We start from the raw sequence: 19507 nt of genomic DNA on the forward strand, positions 1-19507 counted from the left end.
CGGTCAAGATTCATGGTGAATCATGATTTGTACAAGTCAAAGGAGGGTCAAGAACTAAGGTTTGGTCCTTGGGTAACCAGATGAATCTTGAAGCTTCTTCAAAGGGGACTCACCACCCAAATTGGACTTGGGGAGTGAGTGAGATGTCGTGAGTGATATTACAAGCCTTGTGGGATGCTTGAGGATGAGATTAGGGTTAAGGTAGCTTGGGAACACCTCAATATGAATAGAGGATCTTGGGGCTTTGCAGATGAATCTCATGCCTTGGACTTGTGGATTTTTGTGACCATTAAGCATAAATGCATATGCGATGATGTATGGGATCTATACTTAGGTTTTAATGCTCAAGAAAATGATATGAGGTAGGGAAAATTTGAGGGTATGACAAGAACATTGTAAATCCATTCTAACTCGGAGTGGTAGAGAAATTGGCAATGGCATTGGGGATGATGTTGAACAGGAGGAAGTTATGATAGAAAGAGAAAAAATAAGGTTAAAGTAGAAAAAAATAAAGAGGGATAATTAGTTGAAAATGAATTTTTTTTTTGAAAAAGATGAGTTTAAAAATAAAAAGGGAGAGGAAAAGAAGAGAAAAGCTCAAAAAACTCAAGAGGGGAAAGGGAAATGAAGAGTCTTCCAGAACCACACATACCTTATCCACATGCTCCTACCAAGAAAGACAATGTAGGTTTTTAGATATATTTAGTCGTTTGCAGATAAATATTTCATTCTATAAATCTCTTGACCAAATTCCAACTTATGCTAAGTTTATGAAGGACATTATCACGAAGAAAATGAGGTATATGGATCAGGAGACCATCAATCTTGATGCTAGTTGTAGTGCCATCATTCAAAGAACTATACCAAGGAAAGAAATAGATCCTGGGAGAGTTACATTACTTGTCACCATAGGAAATGTATACATTGGCAAATCATTGATTGATTTGGGTTCAAGCATAAACCTGATTCCATTGTTTGTGGTTCAGAGGTTACGTAACATTGAAGTGAAGCCTACAAAGATGAGATTGCAGTTGGCTGACAAATCTACCACACGTCCATCAGAAACAACTAATGATGTTTTAGTTAAGGTGGACAAGTTCTTGTTTCCAATTTATTTTGTTGTAATAGATATGGAGGAGGAGGAGAATGCACCTTTAATTTTGGCTAGCCTTTTTATGAAAACCGCAAGAATGATGATAGATATTGATAATGGCTTAATGAAGGTTCGTGTTCAAGATGAGAAGTGTGTTTCAACCTCTTTGAAGCCATGAAATGCTCAAAATATAAAGGAGATTTTTTCCGGATGGATGCCACCGATGAAGCCATTATGGATGTAAGAAGACAAGTGCACTTATCCATTCCTCTAGAGAAATCGTTAACTGATGAACTTTAAGTTCTTAATGAAGATGAAGAAAAAGAGATTGAAGAATGCTTAAGAGAACTTGAGTCATTTAAATAAAATTCTCCTCTTGAAGCCAAAGTTGAAGAATTGAAAGATGAACCAAAGAAAGACGACTCTAAACTTGAATTGTATGTGTTTCTTGAAGAGGGTGGTCACAATCCTGCTATTATCAGCAGTTTATTATCCAACAAGGAAGAACATAAATTGATTCAAGTTTTGAAGGAAAATAAAAAGGAAATGGGTTGGGCTCTTTCTGATTTGAAAGGAATCAATTTAGCATATTGTATGCATAAAATCATGATGGAAGAGGATTACAAGTCGGTAGCTCAACCACAACGTCATTTGAATCCTACTGTGAAAGAGTTATTAAGGAAGGAAGTCGTGAAATTATTGGAGGTCAACATGATTTATCCTATTTCAGATAGTGCTTGGGTGAGTTCAGTGTAAGTGCTACCTGGTGTGAAGTTTTCCTTCTCTTCGATGCTTTCCGCAAGTGCACAGAATGTATCGGGGTAGTATAAAAGCTTGTCGAACCTAGAGAGAACTATAGTCACTATTATTGCTATCTACTGTTGCTATGTAAATTTAAGGCTAATCGGATTTTGGATAAGAAGGGGAATTAAAGTAGAAAATGAAGCTTGTTTAAGAAAATATTAATAAAAGTGAGACCGAAATGTAATTCCAGTCACACCTCTAGGACTCAATAAATTCTTGGCGTTTATTTTGATTCTTAAAATATTTTTCAAGAGAAAATATCAACTTAAAAACACTGCTCACTTTCGTCCAACCCGTGTTATATTTCAAAATCATAAAAGTCATGATGTCGCTCCACAGATTACAATTTTGAAACAGTTTTTGAAAACCAATAAATCCTAATTAATCACTAAAGCATTGTCATTATTTTTAGAAATTAAATCCAATTTTTACATTCAGACATGATTCTCACAATTCCGCATTGTTGACTAGTACCTCAGCGTTTTCGCTTTCGTGCAAAACCTTTTTGATTTTAAAACTAAAAATCAAAACCAGACGAACAAATTAATATTAAACTTATACGCCAAACTAATTTATTGAGTCCCGTCGAAATGACGGTCCTCATATATGGAATTTATAAATTTATCCATATATGGTTACATAAATAAACATGCAATTATAAATGTTCAACTCAAATAGAAACAAAATAAATATTTTAAAACAAATGATAACAAGAGTTGTAGATGAATTAAAGTAGTAAAACAAGAATTCAGAGCAATAACAATGGAAATAAAATGATAAGGCAGAAATTGTAAAAGACTTAAAGTAAAAGCTGAAAAGTAAAGCAATTGTAAATTAAAGGAACCTGAAATGTAAAGCTGGAAAGAAATTGAATTAAACTTCAAATGATGGAAAGATTGTTAGATAAAAAGAAAAAAAAACCTAAAAACACTAAGGTGTAGTAGTTCCTCGATGTGAGAAAGCTACTACTTTAACATGGTGAATTTATGCTTAAAACTAAAACTCTGAACTTGCACAAGACTTGGATGCTCAAAATCTAATAAAATTACCTTTTTATAGTGTTACAAGTGCATAATGTGAGGTCAAAACGTGTGGAAGTCGTGGGAGAAAAATATGGTGGAATGGGGGAAGACTAAGCCATTTTCTGTTGTTGTTTTTTAGGAAACGAAGTGCATGGCGGGCACCATGCACTGTGGAGGTCGCCACAAGTGTAATTTCAAGATCGTGGCTGGTTGGCACTGCATGGCGGATGCCGTAGCCCCTGTGGTGGGAGGCATGGGTCCTTGACTCCGCCTCTTTGCTCATTTTCTCTCTCTGGTGGACCCCATGACTGCCTAGTCATGGCTAGTACCATGGGAGGCGCCATGTAAGTTTTCACCCGTGTATTTTTGCCATATTTTCTCTATTTTTGTGTCATTTTTGTCTGGTTTCTTCATGCATCGACTTCCACCTGTAAAGTACCTGAAACATACACAAGCTACCAGCATAACACTACAAAATATGGTACAATGACACTAAAACGTATGCAAATCGAGTCAATCTGAATCATGTCATCATGCATAAACCTAACCCATTCATCCTTTTTTCATCCTCTTTCATTCTAACACAATCACATTAAGCCAGTTATCCATACACACTCATAGTGAATAGCCTATTAATGACTATGATCTCATCATCATTATATATTTTTTTCTTTTTCTTGCACATTGGCTTAAGTGTCATCAAACAAAATAATTTGCACCGTTGGGCTAAGTGACCGGGTGAGGATCAACTAACTTAGAAGGAACACTCATTTTCATTCATTTTTATTCATTTTTCTTCTTTTTCCTTATATTTAAGCATGAGATCATTCACGTATTTGCATCATTTTCCTACATAGAATGTGCTTAGGATGATGTCGACTGCTAAATAAACTAGTTAAGGACTACTAAGGCGTGAAAATTCAAGGCTACGGCATAATAAGTACTCAAATCGGTCTCCATAATTAGGAGACTTAAGGTGTTGGAACGATACTGATCTTGTGGAGTTTTCCCAAGTCTCCACAATCTAACCTTAATTTCATATGTAGCCTAAAACTTTCAAAAGATGCACTGTGTTTCTAAGTCAAAATTTTCAAAAAAAATTGGGTATGGCTCAGGAAAATGGGAGAATACATAAAAGCCAGGCATAAAGACTCGACGACACATGCAATGACTCAACAAATAACAATTAAACTGGAAACATATAAAATCCTAACAACGTGGAATAAACTAAAAAGAAGCGGTAAATCTAACTAGAAAGCGATAAAATGAAAGTAGTAAAGTTCCTCCCCCACACTTAAATCAAACATTATCCTCAATGTTTTGATAAAAGTGGGAAAAGGAAGAAAGAACCTGGGTGAGAAGATCAAGTCAAGCGATCCATCTCCTTATTTTATGCAAATCCAAACAAACAAACAGAGCAAAATAAAATAAAAACCCATGGGTTGCCTCCCACACATCGCTTGGTTTAACGTCGATAGCTCGACGACTCAAGAGTGTAAGCACTCATGGTGGTTCTTTCTAGAATGATTCCTCGGTCAATCTTTTAATAATCTTAGATTTTCATGGCCACTTATCAAGTCATCTCTCATATCCCTCACTTTTTATTTTCTTCCTTCTGTGAGGTGGTTCATTCTTCTTAATTTGTGGGGGGTGGTTCTTGCTCTATCTTGAGTATCAACTTTTCAGGTTTGGCTTCAATTCTTTCATCCACCACGTCAAAGTTTAACCTTCCCCTTTTAACACTAATGAGTTCCCTAGTTTCATGGTCCTCTAATTTTCTCTTTTCGTGCAGGCCCTTAGACAAAGATGTATTTGTATGGATATCTTCCAATACCTCAACATACCTTTTGGATTGGGAGTCTACCTTAGCTTCCATAAACCTATGTGGGAAAGGAATAGGTGGGTTATAGGGATGAGGAACAACATAAGGTGCTTCCTTCTCTACCTCTTTGACAACCTCCCATTTGGTTGGTGTCAGTGGATTTTTCTTAATCACTACTCCTTTCTTACCATAACTCTTCTCAACCTCATTATCACTCTCCTTAGGATTTTCGATTTGTTTTTTAGTACTGGTTATTACAATATTTACATATTTCTCAAGGGAGGTTCCTAGATGTGTTTGTGCAAGTAGGGAGATTTGAGTCTCCAATGCCTCGTTGTGTGTAGCTAGGGACTCTGCCATATTATTCAACTGCCTAAGGGTTTCATTAGTATGGGGACTTTTTTTATAAACTCTTCATTCTAGAGAGTTTGTGTCGCCATAAAATGCTCCATCATAGATTCTAGCCTAGAGATAGTTTGTGTCATAATGAAGTCCTCCATTAATATTTCGAGGTTGGATTTATGGGAATCTTATGGTTCCTAATAATATTGAGAATGGTAATTGTAGATAAAATTGGGTGATACATCTACTTAGGATTATACTAATTTAAACAAGAATGCCTTAGTCTATACGGTGCTACCACAAAATTATGATAGTGACTAAAAAGCTCCCCGACAACGGCGCCAAAAACTTGATGCAAAGTTTTCCTTCTCTTCGATGCTTTCCGCAAGTGCAAGAAATGTGTCGGGGTAGTATAAAAGGTTTTTGAACCCATAGAGAACTATAGTCACTCTTATCGATATCTATTGTTGATGTGTAAATTTAAGGCTAATCGGATTTTGGATGAGAAGGGGAATTAAAACAAAAAATGAAGCTTGTTTACGAAAATATTAATAAAAGCGAGACCGCAATGTAATTTCAGTCGCACCTCTACGAATAACTAAATTATTGGCATTCGTTTTGATTCTTAAAATATTTTTCGGAAGAAAATGTCAACTTAAAAACACTGCTCACTTTCGCGCAGCCCGTGTTATGTTTCAAAACCGTAAAAGTCATGTTGTCGCTTCACATATTACAATTTCAAAACAATTTTTGAAAACCAATAAATCCTAATTAATCACTAAAGCGTTGTCGCTATTTTTAGAAATTAAATCCAATTCTTACGTTTGGGAATGCATCTCACATTGTCGCGCTGTTGACCAATACCTAAGTGTTTTCGCTTTCGCGCAAAATCTTTTTTATTTTAAAACTAAAAACTGGAACCAAAAAAACAAATTAATATTAAAATTATACGTCAAACTAATTTACCTAGTGCAGTCGAAACAACGATCCTCATATCCAGAGTCTATAAATTTAGCCGAACATTGTTATGAAAATAAACATGCAATTGTAAATGTTCAACTCAAACAGAGACATAATAAATACTTTAAAACAAATAATAGAAAGGGTTGCTGATGAATTAAAGGAGTAAAACAAGAATTCATAGCAACAACAATGGAAATAAAATGATAAGGCATGGATTTTAAAAGACTTAAAGTAAAAGCTGAAAAGTAAAGCAATTGTAAATTAAAGGAACCTGAAACATAAAGTTGGAAATAAATTGAGTTAAACTTCAAATGACGACAAGATTGTTTGATCCAAGCACACAACAAAAGCCTAAAAACACTAAGATGTAGTAGTTCCTCGATATGAGAGACTACTACTTTAGAATGGTGAATTTCTGCTTAAAACTAAAACTCTGAACTTCCACAAGATTTTGATGCTCAAAATCTAATAAAACTACCTATTTATAATGTTACAAGTGCAGACCGTGAGGTCAAAATGTATGGAAGTCGTGGGAGAAAAATATTGTGGAATGGGGGAAGAATGGGTCATTTTTTTATGCTTGTTTTCAGGAAACGAAATGCATGAAAGGCAACGTGCACTGTGGTGGTTGCCACAAGTGTAATTTCAAGATTGCGGTTGGCTGTCACTGCATTGCAGATGCCATGGCCCCTATGGCGGGCGCCATGGGTCCTTGACTCAGTCTCTTTGCTCCTTTTCTCTCTTTGGTGGACCCCATGACTGCCTAGTCATTGCTAGTACCATGGCAGACACCATGGAGGTTGCCACCAGTGTATTTTTTTTCCATATTTTCTCTGTTTTGCGTCATTTTTGTCAGGTTTCTTCGTGCATAAACTTCCAACTGTTAAGTACCTTAAACACACATAAATTACCAGCATAAAACTACAAAATATGGTACAATGACACTAAAATGCATGCAAATCGATTCAAAATGACTATGTATTTTAGTGTTATCAGTACCCAAGAAAGGAGGAATGACGGTGATTACTAATGAAAAGAATGAGTTGATTCTGGAAAGAACAATGACGAGATGGGGAATGTGAATAGATTACTAGAGGCTTAGTCAAGCCACTAGAAAATATCATTTTCCTTTACCATTTATGGATAAAATGATTGAAAGATTGACAGGTCAAGAGTTTTATTGTTTTTGTGATGATTATTCATGATACAATCAAATTACCGTTAACCCGGAAGAATATGAGAAAATAGTTATTACATGTCTGTTTGGTGTTTTTTCTTATAGAGGGATGCCTTTTAGGCTGTGTAATGCACTGACAACTTTTCAACAATGCATGCTAGCAATATTTTCTGATCTAATTGAGAAATGCGTTGAAGTTTTCATGGATGACTTCTCTTTATTTGGTCCTTCTTTTGATTTATGTTTAAAAAATTTGGACACCGTTCTAAAACGGTCTGTAGAAACTAATCTGGTTCTAAATTGGGAGAAATGCAATTTTATGGTCACTGAAGGCATAGTACTTGGCCACAAAATATCTTCCAAAGGCATTGAAGTTGATAAAGCAAAGGTTGAAGTGATTGAAAAGCTTCCACCACCGTTGAATGTCAAAGGAATCATAAGCTTTTTAGGACATGTAGGGTTCTATCGGAAATTCATCTAAGACTTCTCAAAAATTACCAAACTGTTGAGCATTCTGCTTAAAAAAGATAAGTCTTTTTATTTCAATAATGCTTGTTTAATTGCTTTTGAGGACTTAAAAGAAAAGTTGATAACTGCACCCATAATCATTGCTCCTGATTGGAAACTTGATTTTGAACTAACGTGTGATGCAAGTGATTTTCCGGTAGGTGTAGTTCTTGGCCAGAGAAAGACAAAAAAAAATCATGCTATACATTATGCGAGCAAGGTTTTGAATGAGGCTCAAATTAATTATGCTACCATAGAAAAATAATTGCTTGCTATAGTGTATGCATTGGAAAAATTTAGATTTTATCCCATTGGTTCAAAAGTTATTGTTGTTAATTCCTTGCTGTTTTGATTGATAGTAATTTTGGTAAAACTATCTTAGCTGAAACATGTTGAACAAGATGTCCTAACATGTGGTTATGACATCTTGTCTGAAACAATTTTTACCTTAGAAACGTTTGTAGGGTTAACTGTCTACAGAATATTCTAGGAATATTAAGCATTCCCTTGTGACATTCGTGATTGAGGAATCAAAGATTCGAATTGTGCTTAACCGATTCTGTTTCATAAATGTTAAGACATTTTAGGAAACTTTTGATTGATAGTCTAATGTTGTGAAGTTGGTTCACGTGGAATACAAGGTCTAGATACAGTGTATTTTGTGGCTATAAATAGAATGCCTCAAAACCTAATTAGATACAAAGAAGAGAAGATAGTTGACTGTATTAGGGTTTAAGTGTTTGTCTTATTTGTGAGCCTATCAAATATCTTCTTGATATATGAGTAGGACTATGTTGATTGGTTGTAAGCATTGTCAAGTACTCATAAGTTTTTAAACATTGAGTGGTTGTGTGTCTGTGAAGTGTGACTTTTGAATTTCCTAAAATTATTTAAGTATCACTGTTGTGATTGATAGGGAGGTGAGAAGGGTCTCACACCTAGGAGAGTATTAGGTAGAAGTTAAGCACATGTAATTATTAGGGTGTCAACTGTAAATTGGAGATAGTTTGCAGAAGGCCTACAAACTAATACTATTTAGTGAATTTCCTCCTTGGCTTGGTATCCCCCAAATGTAGGTGTTGTTGTACACTGAACTGGGTTAACAACTTTATGTGTTTTGTTATTTTATATTCCTTAATATTTAAGTTGTCCTGTTATTAATCAGATACAAGTGTCTCGACATCTCATAGGACATCTGATATCTACATACCAGAATTTCAATTGGTATCGAAGCACGCATCCTGCTCTATTTCTGGGTGAGATTCAGGGAAAATACTTTATGGTGCAATGGACAAGGAATGAGGCTTTATGAACAGACCACCCATTCTTTATAGAACTAACTATGACTACTGGAAAGCATGTATGATGGCTTTTATCAAATCCATTGACATCAAGGCTTGGAAATTTGTGGTCAAAGGATGGGATCAACCAATGATTAGAGACAAAGATGGCAAGATCACTGAAGAGTTGAAACCAGAGGAAGACTGGGATGATGAAGATGACAAATTAGCTCAGGGAAACTTCAAAGCTTTGAATGATCTATTCAATGGAGTGGACAAGAACATCTTCAGACCAATAAACAATTGCATTATTGCTAAAGAAGCTTAGGAGATCTTGAAGACTGCTCATGAAGGAACCTCCAAGGTTAAGATGTCAAGACTTCAAATTCTGACCACCAAGTTTAAGAACTTAATAATGAAGGAGGATGAGAGCATTCATGAATTTCACATGAATATCATTGAGATAGCCAATGCCTCAAGTGCTCTAGGGGAGAAGATGTCAGAAGCCAAGCTGGTCAGAAAAATCCTCAAGTCTCTTACATAGAAATTTGACATGAAGGTTACGGTCATTGAAGAAGCTCGAGATATCAACAACATGAAAGTTGATGAACTGATGGGATCCCTTCAAACTTTTGAGATAGGAATTAGTGAAAAGTCAGAAAAGAAGAAAAGCATAGCATTTGTTTCTAATATTGAAAACCTCGAAGATGAATGTGACCTATATAAAGATGAAGGGATATCTAATGTTATTGTCTTACTTGGGAGACAATTCAACAAAGTGATGAAGAAGATGGACTGGAAGACAAAAGCTAATGTCAAGAACAAGTCATTCGACATCTCCAATAATCAGGATTTTGGCAGAAGGCCCAAAACTCAAGAAAAAAATAACCAAGGAAAGGAATACAGTGCCATGGATATGAAGGGTTTGGTCACATAAGGGCTGAATGCCCCAGATTTCTCAAAAAGTAGAAGAAGGGTTTGTGTGTCTCTTGGTCAGAAGATGATTATGAAAGTGATCCTGAAGTGGAACCTACCAAACAGGTTACTGCCCTGGATGGAATTTATGACTCAAATTAAGACTCTAACTATGAAGAACTAACCTTTGAAGAACTTGTTAAATCCTACAAAGAATTGTGCCTCATAAGTGAAGAAGTCTGTAAACTGGGAGAAGATCAAAAGAAAACTATTACTCAACTACAAGCTGAGAAAGTGGAGCATCGCTCTACCATCTCTAATCTGAAGGAGGAAGTTGTACTACTCAATTTAATAATTGACAATATGACTAAGTTTGTAAGAATGCTTAACAGCAGTTCAGATGTACTGGATGAAATTCTTCAAACTGGTAAGAATGCTGGAAATGTTCAAGGTTTAAGCTATGATTATCAAAGAGGAATGAACAAAGGAAATTGTCATATAATGAACTTTGTTCCACCCAAAAGACAACTAGAATGAAACATGTCAAATCAAATGTCCCAACATCAGTAGGGTGTCAAGAGGTTTACTCAGGAAACAAGACCCAAAGATGGAAGTGTCATCATTGTGGGAAGTTTGGCCATCTAAAACCTTACTGCTACAAATTGTATGGCTACCCTAAACCTGCTTCACAACTCAGAAGAAAGCAAACCATAGTGAAGCCAAAGAAAAGATGGATTCCCAAAAATGGTATGTCAGGTCTCATAGCTCACACCTCCCTCAGAGCATCAACTAGAGAGGACTGGTACTTTGATAGTGACTGCTCTAGACACATGATTGGTGTCAAGAAACTTTTGGTGAATATTAAGTCTTATTCCACTAGCTATGTCACCTTTGGAGATGGATCAAAAAGGAGAAATAAAGGGGATTGGTAAGTTGGACTATCCAGGATTGCCTAGTCTAGATGATATCCTATTTGTTAAAGGATTGACTGCTAATCTTATAAGTATTAGCCAACTCTGTGACCAAGGTCTCAAGGTAAACTTTAATAAATCTGAATGTATAGTAACAAATGAGAAGGATGAAGCTATCATGAAGGGAGCCAAATAAAAAGATAACTGTTATTTGTGGACTCTTCAAGAAACTGATTGTATCTCCTCTTGCCTAATGTTAAAAGAAGAAGAGACTAAGTTATGGCATCAAAAGCTTGGTCACTTACATCTGAAAGGTATGAAGAAGGTGATGTCAAAGGAAGCAGTCAGAGGAATTCCCGAACTAAAAAATTGATTAAGGAAGAATTTATGGTGAATATCAAATTGAGAAACAAACAAAGAAGTCCCACAAGAAGCTTCAACATCTGACCACCTCAAAAATTCTTGAGCTACTTCATATGGACTTGATGGGACCCATGCAAGTTGAAAGCCTAGGAGGAAAGAGGTATGCTTATGTTATTGTTGATGACTTCTCTAGGTTCACATGGGTGAACTTCATTAAAGAAAAGTTAGAAGTGTTTGAAGTTTTTAAATAACTCTATCAAAAGATTCAAAGAGAGAAGAATTGTGGCATTATCAGGATTAGAAGTGACCATGGGAAGGAATTTGAGAACAACAAGTTTGAGGAATTATGCACCTCTGAAGGAATTAGTCATGAGTTCTCTTCACCCATCACCCCACAATAGAATGGTGTGGTTGAGCGTAAAAATAGAACCATTCAAGAATGTGTCAGAGTCATGCTTCATGCTAAGAAAATCCCATATCATTTTTGAGTTAAAGCCATGAACATTTCCTGCTATATCCTTAATAGAGTAACTATCAGATCTGGGACTTCTGCCACAGTGTATGAACTATGGAAAGGAAGAAAGCCAACTGCGAAATACTTCCATGTCTTTGGAAGTAAATGTTACATTCTGGAAAATCATGAGCAGAGGAGAGATATGGACCCTAAAAGTGATTAGGGAATCTTTCTAGGGTACTCTACAAACAGCAGAGCTTACGGAGTCTTCAACTCCAGAACCAAGGTAATGATGGAATCCATAAACATTATAGTGGATGACTCAATTAACGAAGCAGATGTCACAGATGATGTTGAAACTTCAACGAATGATGTCCCAGAAGATGTTTCAGACATAAATACTAATACTGAACCTACAAAGAATGATTTAACTAACAAAAGGCCCTCCATCGGAATTCAGAAAGATCACACTAAGGAGCTTATTATAGGAAATCCAAATGAAGGAATTATCACCATATCAAGGGAAGTTATGTCAAACGCCTGTTTTGTCTCTAAATTTGAACCCAAGAATATTAAGGAAGCTTTGACTGATGAGTTCTGGATTAATGCTATGCAAGATGAACTTGGTAAATTCAAAAGAAATCAAGTGTGGGATTTGGTTCCAAGACCTGTAGGAACAACTATTATTGGCACTAGATGGCTATACAAGAACAAGTCTAATGAACAAGGGGTTATCACCAGAAATAAAGCCAGACTTGTTGCTCAAGGATACACCCAAATGGAAGGAGTAGACTTTGATGAAACCTTTGCTCCAGTTGCTTGCTTAGAGTCTATTAGATTGTTACTTGGAATGGCATATCTTCTAAAGTTCAAATTGTTCCAAATGGATGCTAAAAGTGCCTTCCTAAATGGCTATTTAAATGAAGATGTGTATGTTGAACAACCAAAAGGATTTACTGATCCTACATTACCAAATCATGTGTACAAATTAAAGAAGGCACTGTATGGTTTAAAACAAGCCCCAAGATCTTGGTATGAAAGGCTGACTGAGTTCCTCATCAATCATGGATATAGAAATGGTGGAATTGATAAAACCCTCTTTGTCAAAGAAAAGGATGGAAAAATTATGATAGCTCAGATCTATGTGGATGACATTGTGTTTGGAGGGATGTCAGATGAGATGGTCCAACATTTTGTCAAACAAATGCAATATGAGTTTGAAATGAGTTTGGTAGGAGAACTGACATACTTCCTTGGGCTCCAAGTCAAACAGATGGAAGACTCCATCTTTCTGTGTCAAAGAAAATATGCTAGGAGTATTGTGAATAAATTTAGATTAGAGAATGCTAGTCACAAAATAACTCCTACACCTACTCACTTGAAGTTATCTAAAGATGAAAAAGGCTTAAGTGTTGACCAAAGCTTATATAGAAGTATGATTGGCAACCTTCTATACCTGACAGCAAGCATACTAGATATAACTTTTGTCGTTGGTGTGTGTGCTAGATATCAAGCTGAACCCAAAGTAAGTCACATTAATCAAGTAAAGAGGATTCTAAAGCATGTGAATGGCACAAGTGAGTCTGGAATGTTGTACTCCCATGATTCAAACTCTATGTTAGTTGGTTGATTGGGGTGGTAGTGCTGATGATAGGAAAATTACCTCTGGGGGATGTTTCTTCTTGGGAAACAATTTGATTTCATGGTTCAGCAAGAAACAAAATTGTGTATCCCTATTCACTGCTGAAGTTGAGTACATAGCAGCAGGCAACAGCTGCTCTCAACTAATGTGGATGAAACAAATGTTGACAGAATACAATGTCACACAAGATGTCATGACATTATTCTGTGACAACTTAAGTGCTATTAATATCTCTAAAAATCCTATTCAACATAGTAGAACTAAACACATTGACATCAAGCATCATTTTATCAGAGAACTTATTGAAGGCAAAGTCATAACACTTGAGCATGTCAGCACGCAGAATCAGCTTGCAGATATTTTTACCAAAGCCTTGGATGCAAGCCAATTTGAAAAATTAAGAGGAAAACTTGGGATTTGTGTTAATGAGCATTTATAGAAATTACAACTAATTAAATGTGTCAAACAAGAGCATATCTCTCATCATTACACTAGACACACTTACCTAAATCTCATACCTCATTGTGTACCCGTTTGGACAAAACCTCACTACCTTTTCCACTCAAACACCTCACTCGCCTTCAATCATTTGGGCTCTGTCTCTCACAAAAACCTTTCCATATTCCATCTGCCTCAAGCGTCTACCAACATGTCTCAACATTCTTCACCCACTCACATGCATGTCCCAGCTAAAACCAGTGGATCCTCCTCACCATCGTCTAGGGCAAATGCACCTTTTCAAATGATCAACCTGGAAAATCTGATTCTGGACTTTGCCCCTCTGTCCACGGTTCATCCCCTTCCTCAAAAGAAAAATACACCGTCTATGTCAAAATTTGTCAAGACTTCTGGTAAGTCTTCTGAACCCATAATCCCCAGTAAAGATAAGAATATTGTTGAAGAAGAATCTAGGCTTAAAGGGTTTGAACTTAGAAAGCCTAGCATGTATGCTGACGACTCTGTAAATCCCACGGCAGCAGAAAGAAGTGCAACTGATAAGGAACTTAGGAAGTTTATTGCATCTGTTTTGAAGGAAGTAAACTCTGATGTTTTGCCATATGTTCAAACATCTTTGGCAAAAGATACAAGCCTTGACAATGACTCAAGGGAAAAAGCTGAGGAAAATGTTCCTGATCATGCTGCTCGTGAGAGAAGAAGTAAGAAGAAAGTTGAGCTTGTTGTTAATGTTGAATAACTTACCTCTAATGAAGAACCCCTTACAAATATTGTTACTCCCAGTATTGCCAAGAGATTACATAGACGTAAAGGAAAGACTATTACTTTTGAAGATTCTCCCTCCAAGGAAGTGAAGAGAAAAGTTGATGGGTTAAAAGTAGCTCCTTTTAGAAGCTCCACAGAAAATCTCATGTTGGACCCACTAGGTCTTGGAGTAAAGTTGTTACCCCTCCTAGAAATAGGAAAGTTGTCTCCTCTAGTGAATACGAGTTTGATGTTGCACAGGATGTCCAGGACATCACCCCTATAACAAGATCTGATAACAAGAAACCTCATGATGCTAGGTCCAAAGCTCCACTGGACAATGCTTCTTTACATTATGTGAAGAATGTAGAAAGGTGGAACTATGTCATTCAGAGAAGGGTAGCTCTAGAAGGGGAATTAGGGAAGGATTCCCTTAAGTGTAATAAGGTCATGGAACTGATAGAAGTTATTGGGCTAATGAAGACTGTCACACACTTTGGACCGTGTTATGAAAACATAGTAAAGGAGTTTGTGGTGACTATCTTTGATGGATGTGATGATTAGAAGAGTGTTGGCTATGATAAAGTATATGTGAGAGGAAATGTTGTAACATTCTCCCCAGTTGTGATCAACAAATTCCTAGGAAGACCAGATGAACCTCATGCTGAGCTGGAAGTCACTGATGATCAGGTGTGCAAAGAGATCACGGCCAAACAGGTTAGACATTGGCCAAACAAAGGAAAGTTGTATGTTGGTAAGCTAAGTGTAAAATATGCCATCCTTCATAGGATTGGTACAGCCAATTGGGTGCCCGTTAATCATACCTCAACAATCTCTACTGGTCTGGGAAAATTCATTTATGTCATTGGTACGAAAAGAGTGTTTGACTTTGGAAAATACATCTTTGAACAAGTGTTGAAATAAGCCTTTTCTACTGCTGTAAAAATTTCCATTTGCTTTCCATCCCTCATATGTGGAATCATCCTAAATCAACACCCTGGTATTTTGCTGCCCATGGACAGTGTGAAGAAAAGGGAATCTCCTTTATCACTCCACTACAAACTCTTTATAGGAACTCATGTCCCATACATTATTATGACATCCTCTCAAGCACCTGGCCCTTCCACCTCCAAGAAAAATGCCATTTCTCAGTTGAAGGAAACATGCAAAGAGCTGGAGGACTCCATCAGATCTAACACTGCTACAAATATTAAACTGGAGACATTGATGAAGGCAATGATGGAAGAGGAGAAAAAGGAAAATGTACAGGGTGGTGATGCTAATGAAGCAACATGTGATGAAGATTATACTGGTGGAGATGATGATGATATAGAGAAAGAAGATGAAGGAGGAGAGTATGCAACAGCTGACTGATGCGTTGGAAAACTTGATGCGGTGTTCGCAAGTATACGAACACGTCAGAGTAATATAAAAGATTGTCGAATCCACAGAGACCAAGTGTCAAGCTATCGTTATCTGTTGTTATGGTGTTTATCAAAGGCAGTCAAAATAGGTGTTTTTCGTAGTGTGTAATGAAAAGGAAAGTATTTAAATAGATTATAATTAATAAAGACAGGGTCGAATGTAATTCACGTAATTAATTGATAATCCAAGTACTTGCTAGTAGAGCTACTTATGGGCAGTGTTTCCTACTTTGAAAAGAACTAATTTAACAGGAACTGTCGCTTTCCCGTATTCAGAACCGAGTTGTACTCCCTAATCAAACCCTCTTATTGTCACTTATAAGGCGCGCATTGCGTTAGAGTAGTAAACCTATTTTTAAGAAATATAGTATCTTGACTAAGTTTAAAAGTATTATAACCTGGATTTCTTAACCAAAAGAGGTTCTCACGAACCAGACTCTAAACTTATGAACGCGTCCGAAAATAGTTTTAAAATCTCTTTTCTTCTTGATGTTAAAAACTCCTAATGAACTAAACAAAGCGCTTTCGCTGTTTTTGAAATAGTTAAAAACAATTAAGTTTATAAAGACGTTGGACGGCTTTCGATCTTACCCAACGGAATTGAAGTGAGGGAAAACTTAAGTTGAAAGTTAAAATAGCCCTTTAAGTGTTTCTACGAACAATTGTACGGATTACTGGTTTAATTACGATCCTTACATTCTAGCCTTATAAATTTAGCTAGACATGGTAAAGTAAAAGTGCATTAAAATAAATAAAAGTAGTGCGAGTGCGGAAAGTAAATAATTTAAAGCGAGTGCGGGAAATAAATAAAAGTAAAGCGAGTGCGAGGAAATAAATAAAAGTAAAGCAAGTGCGGGAAATAAATAAAGTAAAGCAAGTGCGGGAAATAAATAAAGTAAAAGCGAGTGCGGGAAATAAATAAAGTAAAGCGAGTGCGGGAAATAAATAAAGTAAAGCGAGTGCGGGAAATAAATAAAGTAAAGGCGAGTAATAAAAACCTGCTCCAATCGGAGGGCTGAATAAATTGCAATACGGAAAAGAAAATGGCGGCAGGATTAACTTCCTTCCAAAGTGCTCCAAACTCGATTACAGACTCTATCACAGACTTGATGACACAATTGTGGTAACACTCCAAAGCGAAGCGATTACCATTATAAAATACTGAATATATGCCTAAGTGAAACAAAGTTGCTTCTGAGTTTGCCTCTGCTCTAAGTTTGGATGATTGTAAAACTGAATTCGCGTTTCTATTTATAAGCAAATAAAAAAGGTGGAATTGACTTGGATGCCCTTCAACTTGAAAATAGAGGAAACCGTTTCCTTCTTGTGGCGTCCGCCACAAGCACAAAGTGGGGCGCCTTAGTGGATGTAGTGGGGAAACGTAGGAGTTGAGGAAGTTGGATTTGGACACGTCATGGTTGGGTCTGTGGCGCCCGCCATGGGGTAGGCCATAAGCACAAAATGCTGGATTTTAGGGTTTTTAGCTCTTTTTCACTCCTTTTCTTGATCGGGGCTCCGATTAAAGTAAAAACCTGAAAACAAAGGAAAACACAGTAATAACACAACAAAATGATAATAAAACAGCTAGAATGCATGTGAAATCGATTGTCATGCTCGTTTTGTGCTTTAGTGGATGTTGCTGCTACTATTGGTGCTAGTCTTGTTGTCAGACCAAATGTTCTAACATCATGTCTGCAGTTTTTTTGGGAGAACCTTGGTTTCTCTTATTTTTTAGGCTTATTGTTCTTCTACTGCATAAGCCTCTATTGTCTGAACTTGGACAATTTATAGTGTTTCAGATGTTCTCTTGAAGGGGAGTCCTGATTATGTGAAACAGGGGGAGTACTGACTACTGACTTTGACTGATGTGATTCCCCGAGTACCCCTGTAATATATATGTGTGTTTGATTTTGTTCTGTTGATGTTTCAGTCCTATGATGTTAACATATACTGTGGTGCAAGTGTGCAAGGTGTACTTGGTTGTTTTAGCCAAAATGTTCCAAATGGGGAGATTGTTAATTCCTTGCTGTTTTGATTGGCAGTAATTTTGGTAAAACTATCTTAGCTACAACATGTTAAAAAAGATGTCCTAACATGTGGTTATGGCATCTTGTCTGAAACAGTTTTTACCTTGGTAACATTTGTAGGGTTAACTGTCTACAGAATATTCTAGGAATATTAAGCATTCTCTTGTGATGTTCGTGATTGAGGAATCAGAGATTCGAATTGTGCTTAACAGATTTTGTTTCCTAAATGTTAAGACATCTTAGGAAACTTTTGATTGATAGCCTAATGTTGTACAGCTGGTTCATGTGGAATGCAAGGCCCAAATCCAGTGCATTATGTGGCTATAAATAGAATGCCTTAAAACCTAATTGGATACGGAGAAGAGAAGATAGTTAACCGTATTAGGGTTTGAGTGTTTGTGTTATTTGTGAGCCTCTCAAATATCTTCTTGATATATGAGTAGGACTGTGTTGATTGGTTGTAAGCATTGTCAAGCACTCATAAGCTTTTAAGCATTAAGTGATTGTGTTTCTGTGAAGTGTGACTTTTGAATTTCTTAAAATTGTTTAAGTATCACTGTTGTGATTGATAGGGAGGATAGAAGGGTCTCACACCTAGGAGAGTCTTAGGTAGAAGTTAAGCATGGGTAGTGATTAGGGTGTCAACTGTAAATTGGAGATAGTTTGCAGAAGGCCTACAAACTAATACTATTTAGCGAATTTCCTCCCTGGCTTGGTAGCCCCCAGATGTAGGTGTTGTCATACACCGAACTGGGTTAACAACTTTGTGTGTTATGTTATTTTATGTTCCTCAATATTTAAGTTGTCTTGTTATTAATCAGATATTAGTATCTCGACATCTCATAGGACATCTGATATATGCATACCAGAATTTCAATTGTTTATACTGACCATGCAGCCATAAAATACATGTTCACCAAGCTTGACTCAAAGCAAAGACTCATATGATGGGGTACGCCATAAGCACAAAATGCTGGATTTTAGGGCTTTTAGCTCTTTTTCACTCCTTTTCTCGATCGGGGCTCCGATTAAAGTAAAAACCTGAAAACAAAGGAAAACACAGTAATAACACAACAAAATGATAATAAAACAGCTAGAATGCATGTGAAATCGGAGTCGAAAATACGTAAATTTTTGTGTGATCAAACTCTCCCACACTTAAACCTTTGCTTGTCCTCAAGCAAAACATTGAAAAGCTCATAAAAGAAAATTTGTGTAAACGAGTGCTTCAGGTAGAAATTCTAAGTTCAAGTCGGGATGCAGTGATATGTACTAACTGAGTGAACTAAGGGTATCATGATGACACTAATCCGCAAATACGAACATAAACTCCATTCCTATATTAACCAACCCATATCATCCCACAATACCTAGGCCTGCCTCTTCATCTCTTTTTGTGTCCTTTTCATTCAGGCGCAATCACATTAAGCCCGTTATCCGTACATGCTTCATAGTAGAGTAGCCTGTTAGTGATTATGATCAGAACTTGGGGTTTCTGGCATATAAATATGTGTAAACCCTTTTATTGGACCCAATTGTAGTTGTGGGGGATCGGATCGTA

The 19507-nt window shown here is 36.6% G+C and overlaps 1 protein-coding gene across 1 annotated transcript; it reads right to left on the minus strand.

Moving 5' to 3' along the window:
* Window positions 1-4555: 4555 nt before the first annotated feature.
* Window positions 4556-5101, minus strand: LOC127079679 (uncharacterized). The gene has a single exon (XM_051020063.1). It carries the CDS (start codon window positions 5099-5101, stop codon window positions 4556-4558), a length of 546 nt encoding a protein of 181 aa, XP_050876020.1.
* Between the last annotated feature and the right edge of the window lie 14406 nt (window positions 5102-19507).

Source organism: Lathyrus oleraceus, chromosome 5 (assembly GCF_024323335.1).
Source record: "Lathyrus oleraceus cultivar Zhongwan6 chromosome 5, CAAS_Psat_ZW6_1.0, whole genome shotgun sequence".
Lineage (NCBI taxonomy): Eukaryota > Viridiplantae > Streptophyta > Magnoliopsida > Fabales > Fabaceae > Lathyrus > Lathyrus oleraceus.

Bases quoted from the DNA above. Each gene is read 5' to 3' on its own strand.
- LOC127079679 (XM_051020063.1), bottom strand. From the start codon at position 5,101: ATGGCAGAGTCCCTAGCTACACACAACGAGGCATTGGAGACTCAAATC.